This window comes from Lemur catta, chromosome 6 (assembly GCF_020740605.2).
Source record: "Lemur catta isolate mLemCat1 chromosome 6, mLemCat1.pri, whole genome shotgun sequence".
Lineage (NCBI taxonomy): Eukaryota > Metazoa > Chordata > Mammalia > Primates > Lemuridae > Lemur > Lemur catta.
Genome location: NC_059133.1, coordinates 44,169,203 through 44,188,044, shown reverse-complemented (window position 1 = coordinate 44,188,044; position 18,842 = coordinate 44,169,203). Strand labels below are relative to the sequence as shown.

General features: G+C 34.6%; 1 protein-coding gene and 1 pseudogene across 1 annotated transcript in view; one reads left to right on the top strand and one right to left on the bottom strand.

Moving 5' to 3' along the window:
* Window positions 1–16,254, top strand: part of NUP107 (nucleoporin 107) — a 39,535-nt gene extending 23,281 nt beyond the window's left edge. The window contains exons 13-28 of the mRNA XM_045553407.1: window positions 2,209–2,299; window positions 2,447–2,523; window positions 4,269–4,328; window positions 5,080–5,225; window positions 5,344–5,392; window positions 8,095–8,164; window positions 8,502–8,620; window positions 9,351–9,389; window positions 11,158–11,308; window positions 11,650–11,762; window positions 12,490–12,592; window positions 13,067–13,227; window positions 13,998–14,123; window positions 14,513–14,626; window positions 15,287–15,454; window positions 15,939–16,254. Coding sequence (XP_045409363.1) covers window positions 2,209–2,299; window positions 2,447–2,523; window positions 4,269–4,328; window positions 5,080–5,225; window positions 5,344–5,392; window positions 8,095–8,164; window positions 8,502–8,620; window positions 9,351–9,389; window positions 11,158–11,308; window positions 11,650–11,762; window positions 12,490–12,592; window positions 13,067–13,227; window positions 13,998–14,123; window positions 14,513–14,626; window positions 15,287–15,454; window positions 15,939–16,046 — 1,695 coding nt within the window. The 3' untranslated portion in view covers window positions 16,047–16,254. The remainder of the gene's footprint in view (window positions 1–2,208; window positions 2,300–2,446; window positions 2,524–4,268; window positions 4,329–5,079; window positions 5,226–5,343; window positions 5,393–8,094; window positions 8,165–8,501; window positions 8,621–9,350; window positions 9,390–11,157; window positions 11,309–11,649; window positions 11,763–12,489; window positions 12,593–13,066; window positions 13,228–13,997; window positions 14,124–14,512; window positions 14,627–15,286; window positions 15,455–15,938) is intronic.
* On the bottom strand, window positions 11,891–11,980 carry LOC123640951 (annotated as a pseudogene).
* Window positions 16,255–18,842: the final 2,588 nt, after the last annotated feature.

Below are 18,842 nucleotides of genomic sequence, written 5' to 3'. Positions count from 1 at the left end.
ATGTGCATCTGTGATCCTACCTTCTTGGGAGGCTGAGGCAGGAGAGTTGCTTGATTCCAGGAGTCCGAGGCTTCAGTGAGCTGTGATTGGAATACGGCACCCCAGCCTGGGCAACAGAGCAAGACCCTGTCTAGAAAAAAGAAAAAAGAAAAAAAGAAAATGTGTATGATAGTTAAGATCTTATATGTAGAATGTTAAGTATCTAATTAGTTGTTTAGGTGAGGCAGTCTGATGTGTAGGAGTTTCATTGTTTGGTTATTATGTTGTACCTCTTTCACAGCACTCACGGCAGTGTTCTTTAGATAGATGTATGTTAGTTCAAAGTGTTGTTTTTTCTTCTGTGTTATCAACCATCAGCGTATATTAAGTAATTTCTTACAGTAGTAAGTCTTGAGGTATTAAGCATCATTCTTATTTTTTATTAAGCAAAGAAGTTGGCACCACATATTCATTTATTCAGAAAATATTTAAGTCCCAGGTAAATTTTACCTATAATGTGCAAGATACTAGAAATTTCGTGGTAAACAAGAGGGACTTATTTTAAAAAACAGAAAATAAAAATGATCGTATTACTGAAGGCTTGAAAAATAGAAATTCTCGAGGTCTCACTAGCTTTAAATAATCACGTAGTGGGTTTTTTGTATTTACTTACGGCCCTTTTTTCTTTTGTATATCTTTTTAAGAATTGTAAATCATAACATATATTCAAGGTTTTTTACTCTCTTTTTAACAGCTTTATTGAGATAAAATTCACATGTCATACAATTAACCCTTTTAAGGTGTACAATTCAATGGTTTTGGTATATTACTTTTTAAAAAAAAATTGTGTGATAAATATATATAAGAAAAACTTGCCATTTTAATCATTTAAGTGTGTAGTTCAGTGGCATTACTTACATTCACATTATTGGGAAACCATCACCACTATCTGTTTCTAAAGCTTTTTTATCAACCCAAACAGAAACTGTGTTTCCACTATGCAGTAACTCCTCATTCCCCACTTGCCTCTGCCCCTGGTAACCTCTCATCTACTTCCTGTCTCTATGACATTTAGGTGGAATGATACTACGTGTTTCATTTAAGTGGAATCATATAATGTTTGTGTTTTTTCTTATGTCTGGTTTATTTCATTTAGCATAATGTTTTCAAGGTTTTATATTAAGTTTTTAGCCTTCCTTTTTTTGATAGCATATCAAAACATTTTTCCGTGTTAATTGCTACATAGCCCTCACAAGTTTTAAAGGTCATGATTCGAATGATATTTGAGATGTTATATTCTCTAACTAGTTGTATTTATCAAGCTCTCTAGGTTCAAGTTACAGAAACCCAACTTAAGTTAACATATACTTACAAGGGGAGAATTGATTAGGTCATGGAACTGGGAAGTGTGGAGGGTTGTATTGGCTTTAAGCAGGATCCACAGACTCCAGAGATGTCACTAGGATACTGTCTCTTTCCAGTGCTCATAATTCTGCCTGCTTTTCTGTGGCTTCATTCCCAGGAAGCCACTCCCCATGTTGTTTGAGCAATGTCCACCAGAAGCTCCAAGCTTACATTCTCCTGCCAGCTAGCAATCCCAGCAAAAGGAGTGTAATCTCTTTCCCAATCTCTCTAGCAAGAGTCCTGGTGGTGAATCTTGTTAGATCACATGTCTAACCCTAGAGTTCTGGGGTGGCATCAGGCTTATCCAAACCACATAAAATCAAAATGGGGAAGAGAGAGTTACCTACAGCAGTAATGGAACAACAAACAAGTGTCTACCTTACTGGTATATTAAGCACATCCTATTGGTCATGTTGAACATAAAGAAATATCATCAATGGACTAAATGAGCAATAGCACCCTTGTCATTATAGAGACTAACAGTGTTTTGTGATACTTTTGTGTACTTTAACATCAACTTCTTTTAACCCCATTTGTTTCTAGCAGAATTAAATGCTAGTGGGTGCCATGGGAACCTATTGTTAAACCTAAAATCAAAGAGAAAAGGAATTATTAGAAAGAGAAACAAAGATGGAGACCACAGAAAGATATGCATATGTTGGTAAAGTGGAAGGCTATTATTAATTGCTTCCATCATCCTTCATAACATTTGTGCCATAAGTTATCTAATCTTGTCACATATTGGTTATACTTTACTATAAGGCACAAGTACTTTTTCACTACTACACGGGTGATTTGACTAACTGCTCTTTCTTGTTTCCAAAGGCACAACGACTCTGTAAACGTTGTGGTCAAGCCTGGAGAGCTGCAACACTGGAAGGCTGGAAATTGTATCATGACCCTAACGTTAATGGAGGTATGTTAGTAAATTTTATTTTGGCAGTTGGAGATAAAGGCATTTAGCTCTAAACACCAATCTTTGTGAACTATAGCTTTTCTTTTTAGAAATGATTGAAATGTCTCATTTTAAACTATAAATTTTATCTCTTTTACCGTTTTATAGGAACAGAATTAGAACCTGTTGAAGGGAATCCATATAGACGCATTTGGAAAATAAGTTGTTGGAGAATGGCAGAAGATGTAAGATACATAAAGTATTCACTGATACTGAGTTTTACTCCAGTTTGATTAATTGAAGACCTACTGAGAGGCTGTGAAACATGCAGAGTAGTCTAAGACTAAGGTTCTTGTTTTAAAGAACTTCCAGTGAAATTGAGAAATAGGTTTAACTACTTATCAGAATTATTCAGACACTTACTAGAATTAAATATTGATATAAGGCAAAATTGTAAAGGAGGTGCCAAATGAGTTTAGAGAAAAAAGGCATTGGGCTAAAGCTTAAATCTGGCTTTCTAGGGGAGAGAATTGAATTGAACTTTTTAAAATTTGAGTTGTTGAAAACAAGAGGAAGGAATTCTAGGTAGGATGCATAGGTTGAGAAACTCAAGGAAAGGTAGGTCTACCAGGTTGGAGTCGAATGCTCATAAAAGGAAATACAGTCAGTTCTGACATGACATATACATTCCTGAAAATCACTATGCCATGCACACTTGTGCAAAAAACCAATAGGGCTTATGGGAAAATGGAGTTCAGAAAATAATACTCAAAAACTTCATTAATGCCAGGGTGCAATGGCTCATACCTGTAATCCTAGCACTTTGAGAGGCTGAGGCAAGGAGGATCACTTGAGCCCAGGAGTTCAAGATGAGCCTGGGCAACATAGTGAGACCCCATCTCTACAAAAAATAAATAAATAAATAAATTAGGTGTGGTAGCACACACCTGTAGTCACAGCTACTTGGGAGGCTGAGAGGCAGGATGATCACTTGAGCCAAGGCGTTCGAGGCGGCAGTGAGCTGCGATCACTGCCCCTGCACTCTGGCCTAGATGACTCAGTGAGACCCTGGCTCCAAAAAAAAAAAACCAACTTCATTAGTGATACATAAAAAGTTAATAAAAATGATAGCATGGTTCTACATCTGTCAGACAATTAAATACATAAATACTGCAATAAATAGGGCACTTTACCTTGAAAAAGTCCTGAAGTTTGCTTGTAGAATCAAGTGTAAGAGGGTTGTAGAATCTTGAGGGCACATGGAAGGTGTTATAAGAAGATTAGCATGGCAGTGGAAAACAGACTCAAAATTGAATGGAATAAGGCTGAGAAAGTAATTTAGGAGCCTGTCAGAATTATTCAGACACTAAGTATTAAGGGCCTGTCTTGGGATAATTGATGGGAGTGGAAAGGAAGGGAGGGAGCAAGATAGGTAAGGACCTGAAGTTGGAAACAGAAGGCAGATGTGGACTCAGCTTTGTGGTAACTGAGTCTCTGAGGTCTCTTGTTTGGATGACAAGAAAACTGGAAATGCCATTAATAGAATCCTAAAAGTAAAATGAAGTAATCTGATGAGTATAATTAATTCTAATGTTAGGAATTAGATGCAAACTGCTGTGTGCCTTATTTGGATGTTTTTCTTAAGTCAGTGTCAGGGCGTATTAGGTATTTAGAAACACTCTAGGGGAAAACACCTATATAGGTTCTATCTGGGATAAATTTGGATTATCAATAATCAAAGCATACATTAGAGTTAGATCTGCTTTCATCCTATATTTGAAATTTAAATGTTTGACTTTTTCCTGAAGATTTCAGCATTGATCATTTCATCAAACTGAAGTCCTTCCCCCTTACCACCCCACTAGATGTTTCACTACAGTTCAGAAAATATCAAGTGAATAAAAAAGATTAAAAAATTCCAGATTATGAGGAGACTTAACATTCTAAGAAAAACAGTATTTCAAATTTGTTTATATTTGTTGTATTTTAGGAGTTTTTTAATAGATATGAGAGAGCAATTTATGCAGCTTTAAGTGGGAATCTTAAGCAGGTATGTAATCTATTTTAATATTCAGTTTTTTCTGTGGGATAAAATTAGATACATAAAATATTCTTGCCTGAGAAATATACTTAGCTGAGAAAAAAGGCAAAAAAATAGTGCATTTAGATAAAAGTAGCCAATTATTTCATTTAAAAAAAGAAAATATTCTAATAATTGTATATAACAAAGCATATAAACTTAAGCTACTTTCTAAGAGTAGCAGTGATAGAGATAATCACGAAACAGAATAGTGATCAGCTTAATTTGATGTATTGCATACATGCATGATATTTTAATGAGTGAAATGAGACTTTAGTTTCTAACTAAGAATTGTAAATTTAGTTGTAACACATGTTTACTGATGAGCTGTAATAGCCATAATTATACCCAGAAATGTGCCACTAAGGTACGGTGACTGCTTGGGTTGTCTTATATATGCATGTGTGTTTCTCAACAATCCCCACTACTCCCTACATTTTACAGCTATTTTGAGGGATGCTGTAATCAGTTGAAACACCATCTTATGTCAGCATGGAAAATTGATGCTATTGTGAACTCAGTATAGAAAAAAATCTTAGTAGTTCAAACTTAGAAGATGTAGTTTGGGGGAGAAAAAGATTATTTGATCTCTTGTTTTAAATTCACAGTGTTTTATATCATTATAAAGTGACTTTATGGCCCATATCAATGGATATAATTGCTTTTCCTTTCTTGTTGTTGGATATGTCTGTGTTTTTCTGTTTTGGAATGGGGGAAAAAGCTTCTTCCTGTCTGTGACACCTGGGAAGACACGGTGTGGGCCTACTTCCGGGTGATGGTGGACAGTCTGGTAGAACAGGAGATCCAGACATCAGTAATGACTCTGGATGAAACTGAAGAACTTCCTAGAGAATATATGGAATCAAAGTGAGCTTTTTGCTTTTAGTCATGGTGGTTGGTAGCATGCTGTTTGATGTTTTATTTTACAGCCCTTTTTCATATTATTAATACATATTCTATTCCTTTCCTGTTCATTCTTTTGAAGTTGGTCCTTAGAAAAGGTTTTTGAAGAAATTCAAGCTACTGATAAAAAGGTAAATGTTAAAATTAATATGAACATGTTATATATCTGGAATAGGAAACAAAGTTATGCTGTTGTGCATTATAGCTGAAAAGAAAAAATATGTGGAGCTTGGTTCTGCTCTCTTTTCCTTGCCAATTATCAAAGAAACATTCTTTGAAAGGAAGAAACCTTTATTATGTAAATGATATATCATTTCTGTTTCTTTGGTTTAGGATTGGTTTTATCTAAATATATGCCTGCAAGCTACATTTATCCCTTCCTTTTGCAAATTTAAAATACATACTGGAAAATTAATAAGACTTTCTTTTCATAAATCCCAAAATAATCTAATATTTTTTTAAAAAATCATTCTTTTAAAAATTTTAAATAACTAAAGTAATATTGTATGTACTTATAACAATAAAATAATCTAAGGATGTATATATAAAACCTTTATAATAACTTCCTCCCAACCCCTTTATGGTTATTCTCATTCCCCTGAGATGATAAAACTAATTGATAATGTATCTTTCTATACCTTTCTCCATGATCTTACAAATATCTGTAAATAATGTAGATATTCCAATATAGAATTTTGGTTTTTGTTGTTTTTCACGTCTGTATGTATTACATACCTTACTCTACAACTTAATTTTTTTCTTTTAATGATAATCTCTCCAAGTTAGTTGATCTATTTTAACATTCTTTTCATAAATACATAATATTCTGTAGAACGACATATAATTTTTTTTAATCATTTCCCTTTGGGTGATAATTTAGCTTATTTTTAGTGCTATAATGAATTTGCTTGTGTGTCTGTGTACTTATGTACTGGTTCTTCTGTTTCTTTAGGATAAGCTTCCTGAAAGTAGGGTTGCTGGGTTGAAAAGTAAAAGTATATGCTTTATACCTGTGCATACATATATACAGTATTTCTAAATTAATTATCTGAAGACATCATATTATATACCTTAGAAATATACACAATAAAAAGAAAAAAGAAACATTTTGAAATGGAAAAAATAATTACCTGGTTGTAGCAATTAATTCATACCCATACAGGTGATTTATTAAATTATGCATTCTCACCAGTCCCAAGTGTCACACTTTTTAATTTTTCCATCCATCAGAGTAGGTGGGAAATAGGAGCTCACTGTTCTACTCACATTTCCTTGTTTATTCATATGGCTGAGCATGTTTCTCTATGTTTTTTGACCATTTGTGAATTTTTTGTTCATATCTTTTAGCTTTTTTCTGTTGGGTTTTAGTTTTTCCTTATTATTATATGGGAGCACTTTGTATAGTAAGGAAATTAATGCTTTTTCTGTCAAGTGTTTTTTATTAGTCTATTATTTTGGAAATTCTAGCTTATGAAATAAAATCAAGGAATAGATCTAAATGCTGGAAAGAGTGAAATATTTACATATGATAAAAGTGTAAGCCTGGGAATTTAAGGCCCCATAAGTTACTAGAATTAATAAGAGAATTTAACAGGTAGCTAAATACAAGACAAAGTTAAAAAAAAAACACAGTCTTTCTGTACTTGTTATAACTAGTTAGAAAAGGATACAGCCCTGCCTCTGCAAAAGGCTCCATTTAAATGAATGACCAAAACTAAAGAGATCTAGGAATAAAAAATTAATCCAGGGTTTCAGGACCTTCATTTAAAAAACCATAGAATCTTAGTGAGAGACATAAAATAAGACTTGAACAAATAAATATACCATGTTCCTGGATGAGAGGATTTAATGTAAATGTCACTCATTCCAGATTAGTGTAGAAATCTAATGCTTTTGGATATTATTTCTGGACAGAAACTTCCCAAGTAGAAGAATAAGTGAGAATGGCAAGAAAAAGAACAATAGGTATGGGGTACTTGCCTTAATAATAAAACTTATAAAGATAGTACAGAATTGGCATGAGAATAAATAAGTTAGTGGAACACAGCCCAAACTAGATCCAAATATATATGAGAACTTACCAGCTATCAGAGGTGACCTTTCATTTCAGAGGGAAAGGGGTGGTTTGTTTAAATAAATGGTGCTGGCATAATTGGCTTTCCACCTGGAAGAAAACAAAGCTAGATCCTACCTCATATCATGTAATTAAAATAAATTGCAGATAGAGCAAAAGTTTGAATGTAAAAACAAGGTATGTTAAAAGGAAATTTAGACAACTATCCACATAAAAATTAAAATATGACAAAAATATCACTATTTGCATCAAGAAATCAAGCTACAGGTTACTTAAAAATGTTTTTTTCTACTCTGTAACTGGTCACTATTTTGTTTTGCTATTGTTTGCACCACTGGCAGAAGAGAATACCCAAAGAATGTTTTTAAGTACTGCTGCTCATGTTGAAAGAAATGTTTATTTTGCTTAGGTCATATGGGCACTTCCTTTTTGGTCCACCATGGAGTTCCAAGATAAATAGGAATAAAATATAAGAATAGAAATTTAATAACTTCACAGAGATTAAATTGTGATAGCATAGTTTTCTATTTTCAAAGATACTGTTCAGTTCTAGATTTGTAAGCCGTGAATATATTCCAAAGGCAGTATCCTTCCCATATTTTATTTTGTTTTGGTCTTCCTAAGACCTTCCTAAGATCTTCATTTCCAACTTTATATATGTTCCTTCAGAAGTTTAATATTTTTTAGCTTAACCATGAGTATATACTGTAACAGAATGACCACTAGAATATTTATGAAAAATGAAAAAATTTTTTTCAGAGAGTTTTGGAAGAGAATCAAGAACATTATCATATAGTTCAAAAATTCCTTATCTTGGGAGACATTGATGGTAAGATATAATCTTATTTTGCTTTGTATGAGTTTTTCATTTTCTTATAGTAATTTTGGGAGAAAGTTATCAAAACAATGCATATGACTCAACACATATTTTTATCTTAAAAATGTCAACCTATTGGATTACAACTATTTACTTAATTGTTTTTATGAAATAAAGTTTGAATTTAACCCAGAATCTGTTTAAGAGGGTGTAGAGAGTTATATGATGGCTACTAACAATGAGACAATGACTTAATAGCACTATGGGAATGAAGTAAATGTTCTCCATAATGTTTATTTCTCTTCTTTTGATTTTATTCCTGTTGAATCTTTGCTTTGATGGCTTGTAGGTTTGATGGATGAGTTTAGCAAATGGCTTTCCAAAAGCAGAAACAATCTACCTGGACACCTCCTTCGCTTTATGACTCACCTCATTTTGTTTTTCCGCACTCTGGGACTACAGACCAAAGTAAATAAAAATACACAATTTACCCTTCTCTGTAAGGTTGATGCTATATCCCTATTGTCAGGAAAACACTACTTTTTTATTGTTGTTTTCTAGAAATGGTGAAAAGGGTGCAGAAGTCTTCCATATAGTCTTGTATGGTCACTCAGTGATAAGTCACTATGTGTGACCTTTTAGGGTTTTAGTCCTTGGCCACAGAATGCTATTGGTTACCTAGTTTTTAATAAACTCGTAACTTTATCCTCATCAGTACTCAACTTTAAATCAACCAGCAGAGCTAAGTGAACCAGACTGAATTCTATATCTTTTAAACCTTTGTTTTCTTTTTTTGTTTGTTTCTGTGTTTCTAAATGTTTGATAACATTTTGGTCAGACTATATGTAAAAGGTAAATGATATAGTAGTTCAAAGCTTGGGCTTTGGACTTAGAATCCTGAGTTTCTACGCTTACGCAGCAGCTTGTAGCTGTGTAATTCTAGGTAAATAAAGTCTTTGGGTCTTAGATTCTTCCCTTGTGAAATGTGAGTAATAATAGTAACTACCCACAGAGTTATGTTAAGGTTAAATCAGGCAATAGGTGAACTTTGCTAAGTACTTGGCCTGGTGTATAAGATACTGCTCAAAGGTAAATATTAAACTTATTAAATCATTTAATAGCAGAATTTTTATTAGAAATTTTATTACTGGTTCATATAAGCAGTTGTTTTTATAATTATGTCTTTTTTCCTATGAAGGAAGAAGTTTCTATTGAAGTTTTAAAGACATACATACAGGTAAACTTTGAGAATCTACAACTTAACTCTTTTTTACCATTTTAACGAAAACAAAAATCAGAATGATTACTATTTTAATTCTCAGTGGTTAGGAAAGTCATCAGACTACATAAGAGATCTTTTAATTTTCATAAGTACAGTTGACCCTTAAACAACAAGGGTGTTGGGGTACCAGTCCACCATGTAACCAAAAATTCATGTATAACTTTTTGATTCCCTGAAAACTTAACTACTAATAGCCTACTGTTGACCGGAAACCTTACTGATAACATAAACAAGTTGATTAACACATATTTTGTATGTTATATGTATTATATATAGTCATCACTCAGTATACTCAGGGGATTGGTTCCAGGACCCCCATGTTTGTCAAACTCTGTGCATACTCCAGTCCTGCAATCAGCCCTGCAGAGCCTGCATGTATATGAAAAATTGGCCTTCCATATACTTGGGTTTTGCCTCTCAAAAATACTATATTTTTCATCTGAATTTAGTTGAAAAAAATCTGCCATATAAGTGGACTGGTGCAGTTCAAACCTGTGTTGTTCAAGGGTCAACTGTGCTGAGTTTTTACAATAAAGTAAGCTAGAGAAAAGAAAATGTTAAGAAAATCATAAGGTAGAGAAGATACATTTACAGTACTGCACTGTATTAATTGGTACTGTAATCTTACATCATCTGTTTATAAGATGAATTATCTGAAATGGTGGCAACTGTAGTTGCAGAGCTCAATCTATGATATCTTTTTCTTATAATGTCATGACTTTGCTTCTTCAGCAAAGCACTTCAGCATCACTAGTGGTACTTTGTATGTGTCCCATGATGTTATGGTATTGTACGAAACACAATGAAAAATATGCAGGACTTGGAGATGATTAAGACCACATGGCCTTTTTTTTTCTTTTAAGACAAGAGTCTTGCTCTGTCGTCTGGGCCAGTGTACAGTGGAGTCATCATAGCTCACTGCAACCTTGAAATCCCAGGCTCAAGCGATCCTCCTGCCTCAGCCTCCCAAGTAGCTGAGACTACAGGAGCATGCCCTTACACCTGGCTAATTTTTCTGTTTTTGTAGAGATAGGGTCTAGCTCTTGCTCAGGTGGTCTGGAACTCCTGGCCTCAAGCAATCCTCCCACTTCCACCTCCCAGAATGCTAGGATTAGAGGCATAAAGCCAAGCCACATGGCGTTTTAGTCAGATACTTGTAACACTCGAGCTCACCCCAGTGGCAATAGGAAGTGTCTAGGAAATTTTTACAGTAGTACAGAGTGTACTACAGTAAGTTTTATTCAGTTATTTAATACTGCATCTTTACATTTATTTACCTTTCTCTTGACTGCAAATGGCACTATATGTTCTGTGTGTACATAGGTTTTGATAAATTTTAACTTTTTATAAAAGATTTTTGTACATTTTATGGTATAAATGATAAAATAGACTAGTATCTACGTATATTTTATGCATTTATGACATACCTAACTTTTTCTTAATTTTTTAGATATTTCTAAGCTGTGTGGTTGGTCTCCAAGGTTTTTCAAATTGTCACAAACCTCCAAAAATTTTTCCAATATATTTATTAAATCCACATAAAAGTGGACCCACGTAGTTCAAACCCATGTTATTCAAGGGTCAACTGTACATTTTTTTGGAATTTAAAATTATTTTGACTAGCAGCTCAAATCCATGTCTGTGTGAACCTCTCCTAAATATGTCTGAAATGTTGAAGTAAACTTTTCATTATTGACATGCTTTGATCTTTTCTGTTTTTTAGCTTTTAATAAGTGAGAAACATACAAATCTCATAGCATTTTATACCTGTCATTTGCCTCAAGACCTAGCTGTTGCCCAGTATGCATTATTTTTGGAAGGCATTACAGAATTTGAAGAGCGCCACCATTGCTTGGAATTGGCAAAAGAAGCAGGTAAAAATGATCGAGAACTTTGTCTATTAGCCTTTGTAGATGCATTTTCATTTGCGATATAGTAACATTTGTCCTTCTGGTTTTAAGTCTTATTTCACATGAGACGAGGAAAAAAAGGAATAAAATTTTCAGTAGAAGTTCTATCTTAAGAGTAAAATAACTTATACTGTAACTCATATAAAATATATTTAAATTTTAGCATTTTCTTTTGTAATGTCTTTCATATTTTACATATCTTTAAAGAATTACTATCCCAAATTTACTAAATCACTGTGACTGTTTAGAGAATATTAGTGTAAATAATTAATCTTTGGTTTTTATCTCTTCAAAAAATTCTTTAGATTTGGATGTCGCAACAATAACAAAAACTGTAGTTGAAAATATTCGAAAGAAAGATAATGGTGAATTTAGTCATCATGATCTGGCCCCAGCCCTAGACACTGGCACTACTGAGGTAATTTGGATGGGAGAGTAGAGGTTGTATAACTCCTAATAATCCCTTATATTGTTCCTTGGTGAACTTCTACCTTAATATTAATAAAAGAAATTCTACACTAGTTTCTTTTTTTTTTTTCTTTTTCACGTTAGACAGATAATGTGCCTATGTCGTAACAAGGTTTGAGGGAGGCATATCTCACACCCAGTCATCACGCTTATGAACTGCAAAAGGATCTACACTAGTTTCTTTGTTTTTTAAGAATATTTGTCAGCCCAGGCCTTTTAAATTATAAAAATTGGCAGCAAATTTAAATTCTTATGTAAGGGATCGCTTGTAGTAGTATTATGTTAAAGAAAGCTTCTTTAATAGAAAAAATATCTTGAGTTTTGGCTTTTTAGCTCATCAGGTTACTTTAGGTGGCTTCTTACCTTTGGAAAGAAATGGAAAGTTATGTTTAAGAAAGAAAACAGTTTTAGCGTAGCACTTAAAGGAATCACATGGTTAAGTTAGTGGGGCATACAATGTATAATTCCAGATTTATAGTCTAGTAAATTTGTTCTGTAGTAGAAAGCTGTTAAATATGAAAATAAGGACAGTTAGATTCTTTCATAATTTTGTTTGACTTGAGAGAAAATGATGTTCACTAGAAGTGCAGATGTAAGTTAATTCTAATATACAGAACATCTTGGAAAAAAACAAAACTGATGTTTTTTATCTCATTTTTTCCCCCTTAAATGAATAGGAGGATCGTTTAAAGATTGATGTAATTGACTGGTTGGTATTTGACCCAGCACAGAGGGCAGAAGCACTGAAACAAGGCAATGCAATAATGAGAAAATTCTTGGGTATGCTATATTTTTATATTCTTTTTTAAAATTTTTGTTCAGATCCATATATTCTTGAATTTTGTTTTGCTTTTTGTTTTTTAAATCCTTCTACTGGGGGGAGAAAACCAACCACTCTTAATCTATCAAACCTATTATTATGAAACAAAACATATTTAACAGTGAATTTTTATTGTCCTAACCAATTTTGCATACAATCTCAAGGCTATCAGACTTTGAAAAATGTAATTGCTTTCTTTAAGACGTATGTAAATGTAACTGTATTTAATGTGTCCTTTTGTATTACTGTCACACTGAGATAGGAAGAAAGCCAATCCATTAGGTAGAAAATCACCAATACCTTTAACAGAAGTACCTTTGGACCTCAAATGGTTACAGCTTACTGTAAAAGTTGTAAGTCAGTGATTTGACTCTTTTAGAAATCATTACACAGAGGACCATTCGTGCTGAAAATTGTGTATCTTTTTTTCACAGCATCAAAAAAGCATGAAGCTGCAAAAGAGGTATTTGTGAAAATTCCTCAGGATTCTATAGCGGAAATCTATAATCAGTGGGAGGAACAAGGAATGGAAAGTCCACTTCCTGCTGAAGATGATAATGCTATCAGAGAACATTTGTGCATTAGAGCTTATTTGGTGAGATTGTAAAGAAAACCACAGATGTGCCTATCTTCGTGATGATTTTTCTGATTTACTCTCAGAGTTTGAACTTTTTCTCCTGAGGTGGTACTGATTGATCTTACCTCCCTTGTGGCTGTAGCTGACTGATCCACAGGGAGATTAAAATCATGGCCTTGTCTTCATTAGCATGATCTCTAATCAGTGCTAACCAGCCAAGATCATCTCATACAGAAGATAGTCTGTGATATCTAGAATTTATGTTTTCATAAGATACTGTTAATGTTTGTCTCAATTGTAATATTTCTGCTTTTGGCAATAACTGAGAAAAGCAAGATATTCTAAATTTGTTATGACTAGAATAACAGCATACTCATTCAAAATTCATTTAATAAATAGTCAAGTGATTACAGTGGGTTAGATGGTAGGGCCAGATTTGTGTATAGCATTCTGTCCTTGCCCTCTAAAAGCTAATAAGCTAGCCAAGAAAAGACAAGTAGGTATGCAAACATCACAGAGTGATAAATGTCAAGATACATACATGATCAGAGTGCTGAGACTGGAGTAGATGCCAGAAAACACACACTATATATATATATACACCTTGCTGGTTTCTCTCACTTGACAAAACATTTATTCATAATATGATTTTTTTGTACAAAAAATATTAAACAGTTTTATTTCTTGATGTGGCAAAATTATTTCTAAGAACCAATCTTAAAAGCTTTGTTGAACAATAAAAGTGAAAACTTTTATTGTTATTTTATTTTTTTTATTTTACATTTTAGGAAGCCCATGAAACCTTTAATGAGTGGTTCAAGCATATGAATTCAGCTCCACAAAAACCTACTTTGATGCCTCAGCCAACTTTTACTGAGAAAGTGGCTCATGAACACAAAGAAAAGAAATATGAAGTAAGTTGAATATGGATCTGGGACTTGCATCTTAAAAATGTATGTTATATATTTAAAGAGGTCATTTATTTAGTAGCTATATTTCTCTTACAACAGGTGACCTTCCTGTTAATGTTCTGCTTTGAAAAAAGCAATCTGTTTAGTCACTGTTCTGTAGAGAATTAACCAAACATGAAAAATACCTTCAGGTGACATTAGCATTCATTTACAAAGTTAACATTTCAGTGTTTTTTAACTACAGTCTGTTGATATTTATTTTTATATTTGGCAAACTGAAACATCAGCTCTTTAAAATGATGTTCCATATGTATATTCCTGTCTGTACTTTATACATACATTATTTATTGGGTTTTCTCCCATTATATGACTGCCTTATGTTTGCTTTGCAGATGGATTATGGTATTTGGAAAGGGCATTTGGATGCCCTAACTGCTGATGTGAAGGAGAAAATGTATAACGTGTTGTTGTTTGTTGATGGAGGGTGGATGGTAGATGTTAGAGAGGTAAGCTGTGTGTGCACTATTTACAGTGAAAATTTAAAAAAAAAGCTGTCTTTTTTTAAATGTTCTGTCTCTAAATAGGAGCATCTACAGATTTTATTTAATCTTTGTAGTTATAACCAGACATCCCACATTAACCTAAGCTGAAAATACTAGCTAGAGAATAGGAATATTTGATTCTTGGGTAAACTATCACTTCACATTTAATGTCTTCACACAGAATACTAAAATCTAATTTTTAAAAATTCTAGACCTAAAAATTTAATTTTAGGTGTAAATAGCTGAGGGAATGGTGATTATCTTCTGTTCTGATTTTTGCTCTAATAGTATTCAATTTCTAACCTTACTCCTTTTGTGCATGTTTTTATTCAAGACAAGTAAGTTTATTAGAAATATAAATTTAGCAGCATTTTATATTCATTTCATACCTATGACCCCTCTACAGTATACTTTATCTTCATGTTTTTCTGCCATAAAATCTTGTCTACCAGATACTGTGATTGAAACCTTGCCTTATTTTATTTTTAATGGACATGATAAGCTTTAGAGAAACCCCTTAGCTTCTCCCTGTTGCATGTTAGTTTTGATTCAGTACTTGACTTTCCTTTTTATAAAGCTCTTCAGCTTAAATTGTTAAAATGATTTCTTGATGTCTGTCTGTAGGATGCTGAAGAAGACCCTGAAAGGACACATCAAATGGTTTTACTGAGAAAGCTTTGTCTGCCAATGTTGTGTTTTCTGCTTCATACAATATTGCATAGTACTGGTCAGTACCAGGAATGCCTGCAATTAGCAGATATGGTATCCTCTGAGCGCCACAAACTGTATCTGGTAAGTTCTAGGGCATTGTAATTTCAAATTTTAGTGATTTGATACTTTCTATCGTAATGTTTAATTTTGTGAATATATGTTTCCATTTTTAGTTGTTCTTGGATTTTCTTGAAGTAATGGTCCAGTTTTAATGTTTGTACTTTTTTTCCAAAATGTGTATATATTTGTAAACAGAAATACATAGAGTGAGTCTGAGTCTGAGAAATAGCCTTGAAGTTTCTGAACCACTCAATTTATTAGCCTCTGGCTGTATATGTTTATTTTTCTTAAGATGGGGGTCTCCGTATCTTTCCCAGGCTGATCTTGAATTCCTGGCCTCAAGCAATCCTCCTACCTCAGCCTCCCAAGTAGCTAGGATTGGAGGCACTTGCATAAATCTTAAAGAGTAATTTCTTCTTCTGTGAAGCTAATCAGATTCATTAGGTGACTGTAAGTTCATAGTCTTCTTTGTTCTTATTAACTTTTTTCTCTTTTTTAAAATCAGGTATTTTCTAAGGAAGAACTAAGGAAATTGCTACAGAAGCTAAGAGAATCCTCTCTAATGCTTTTAGACCAGGGACTTGACCCATTAGGATATGAAATTCAGTCATAAGTTCATCCACTTTGTAATCTCAGTCATTTCCATGATAAATGGAGCTTTTTGTAAGATATACATATTTGTTATCACTGCATTTTTTTCTTTTGCATTGTCCTGGGGGGAAATGTAAAGTTTCAGAACATCATGGTAACATTTTGAAAATTTAATGTATTATATCAGTATTTCCTAAGTGTGTTTATTAATAAAATTGTATAAAAATTAATGTTTTGTTTTCACAAATTCCAAGATTGTCTCTCTGTTGTATAATAAGGAAATTAAATTTTCTATTCTAATTTTTTCACAATCATAAGTAATATCTTAAAATTATAGAGGATAGAAAGTAGATTCATTTTTAAGATAATACATAATTAATTTTAAAATGCTGTAAGAAGATGACTATAACAAGAATGTTTTTAACATATTGTGCTATTTTCTTTATTTTGAAGACATTTCTAGTTTAGCTGTCATTTAGCAAACGTGCTATTAAAATAAGTTGGAGTATGTAAAGACTTAGCATAGTATCTGGCGCACAATAGGCACTGAATACATTGGGGAATACAAATCTAGTTCTTCTAGTAGAGGAAACACCATAAGTATATTTAAAAGATGCCATTAAAAAATAGAAATAATCTGAGCGGGTTATGAATTGCGTTAAGAAAGAAACATCAGTCAGCTTGAAAAGAAAAATCATCCACCCCATTTACATTTACCAGTGATGCTTGATAGGAATATCAGATACCAAAGAAGTATAAGGTGGGTCTCAGCTTCACCCTATGCTGTGACTCTGCAATCCCCTGAATGTGCTGGGGGTCTCACACAAAGTACCAATCTGAAATGCCCCTCAGTCTGTAGTTCTTCATTTCTTATAAAACATTCTCTCTCTACATATATACACACACTGTACACACATATACATATATTGTCTGTATATATACACACACACATACACACACACACACACACACACACATATACATAATGTGTGCATAAATGCATGCATAAACATAATTGTGTCTTTTTTTTGAGGCATAGTCTCGCTCTCTCTCCCGGGCTAGAGTACAATGGTGTCATCATAGCTCACGGCAACCTCAAACTCCTGAGCTCAAGTGATCCTCCTGCCTCAGCTTCCTGGGGAGCTGGGACTGCAGGCACACACCACCACGCCTGGCTAGTTTTTACTATTTTCGTAGAGACGGAGTCTCACTCTTGCTCAGGCTGGTCTGGAACTCTTGAGCTCAAGGGATCCTCCTGCCTCAGCCTACCAGAGTGCTGGGATTACAGGCGTGAGCCACCGCACCCAGCCCAAAGAGAAAATTAAAACAATCAGGCCAGATGAGGTGGTTCACGCCTTTAATCCCAGCACTTTGGGAAGCCAAGGCTGGAGGATCGCTTGAGGCCAGGAGTTCAGACCAGCCTTAGTAGTAGAGCAAAACCTTGTCTCTACAAAAAATAGATGATGATATTGAAAGCACTGATGTAGCTGAAGTCAGCTTTCAGGATGTGCCCAGTAGCCCCTCAAAGGTCCTCATGTCAATTCCCAGCATCCACTCGGCATCACCCACTCTAAGGTTCCCCATGCTGGCTTCCCTAGGTGCCCCAGGGAAAGTGGGTCCTGTCCCTTTAGGCCTACAGTGCCAGAGCAGCCAAGGAAATGGTTCAGTGGAGAGCAGTGACTTGACCAACAACTCATTCTCATTGATGTGATGCCAGGATTAGCAGAACCAAAGTCCAGACACTGTGGGAACCATGTCCTTCCAGGCCCTCTCCCCAGCCAACAGCCAAGCAGAAAGCATCAAGTCAAAGTCTCCTAATGCTAGGGGCAAAGGTGAGACCTCCAATAGCAGCTACACTGAGATGGGAGACTGGAGCGGTCTCCCATCAATATTTATCCAAGCCCAGCCAACCTATGTCAAAGCCGAAGTTCCTAGCACCCATTTTAGGACCCTCAACCATGTCCCAGGGCATGACACCTTTGTTAGTGGCCCAGCCTCCCCGACAGGCCAAGCAACATGGCTGCACATGGTGTGGCAAGAGCTGTTCAGATTCACGAGCAGGCTCACACTGGAAGGGGGCCTTTTGTGTGCAACACGTGGGCACACTTGTACCACCAAAGGCAGCTTGAAGTCCCACTGGTCGGTGCACAGGGCAAACAATACTCAGCATGCCATGGAAGGAAGCCCACCGTTGATAACACCATGGCTGTCTTAGGTACAGATGGAAATCCTGGCCGCTTTGGTGAATGTGGCCCTTGTCATGTGGAACCAGTGCACTGGCATGCTCATGGGTGGTTTGGCTCTGAAGAAAACCAAAGAGATCTCTGTGATCCAGAGCAGCTGTGTTCCCACCCTCCTGGTTTCCCTGGAGACCAACTTCATTGTGAATAATGCCACTGTATTCAAGATGGATGGCTCCCAATCACGAATCAGTGGTGATGTGGAAAAATCAAACGTTATTGACAGTGTTCCCAAACACCAGTTCCTTCACTTCCTTGAAGAAAATAATATGCAATCAGCTAATCTAAAGGGGAATATGCATGGAGGAAGAAGTGTAGAGTGAAATCTCTAGTTTCTGTGCCTTTTTTTTTTTTTTTTTTTTGCTTTTTAAAGAATTCTTCTCTTCTGTTTTCTTTTTTCTTGCTCATATGCAACTGATGTTTACAATTCAGGCAGCCCTACAATGGCAATTGTTGCTATTCTGCTTTGCAAAATCATACCAAAATAAATACAGACCAGAATTTTTTTTTTAAAGTTTAGAAAGAAGCAAGTCTTGAAAGTAGCTTTGTTACTTTCATAAAAATTTTGTATAACCTAG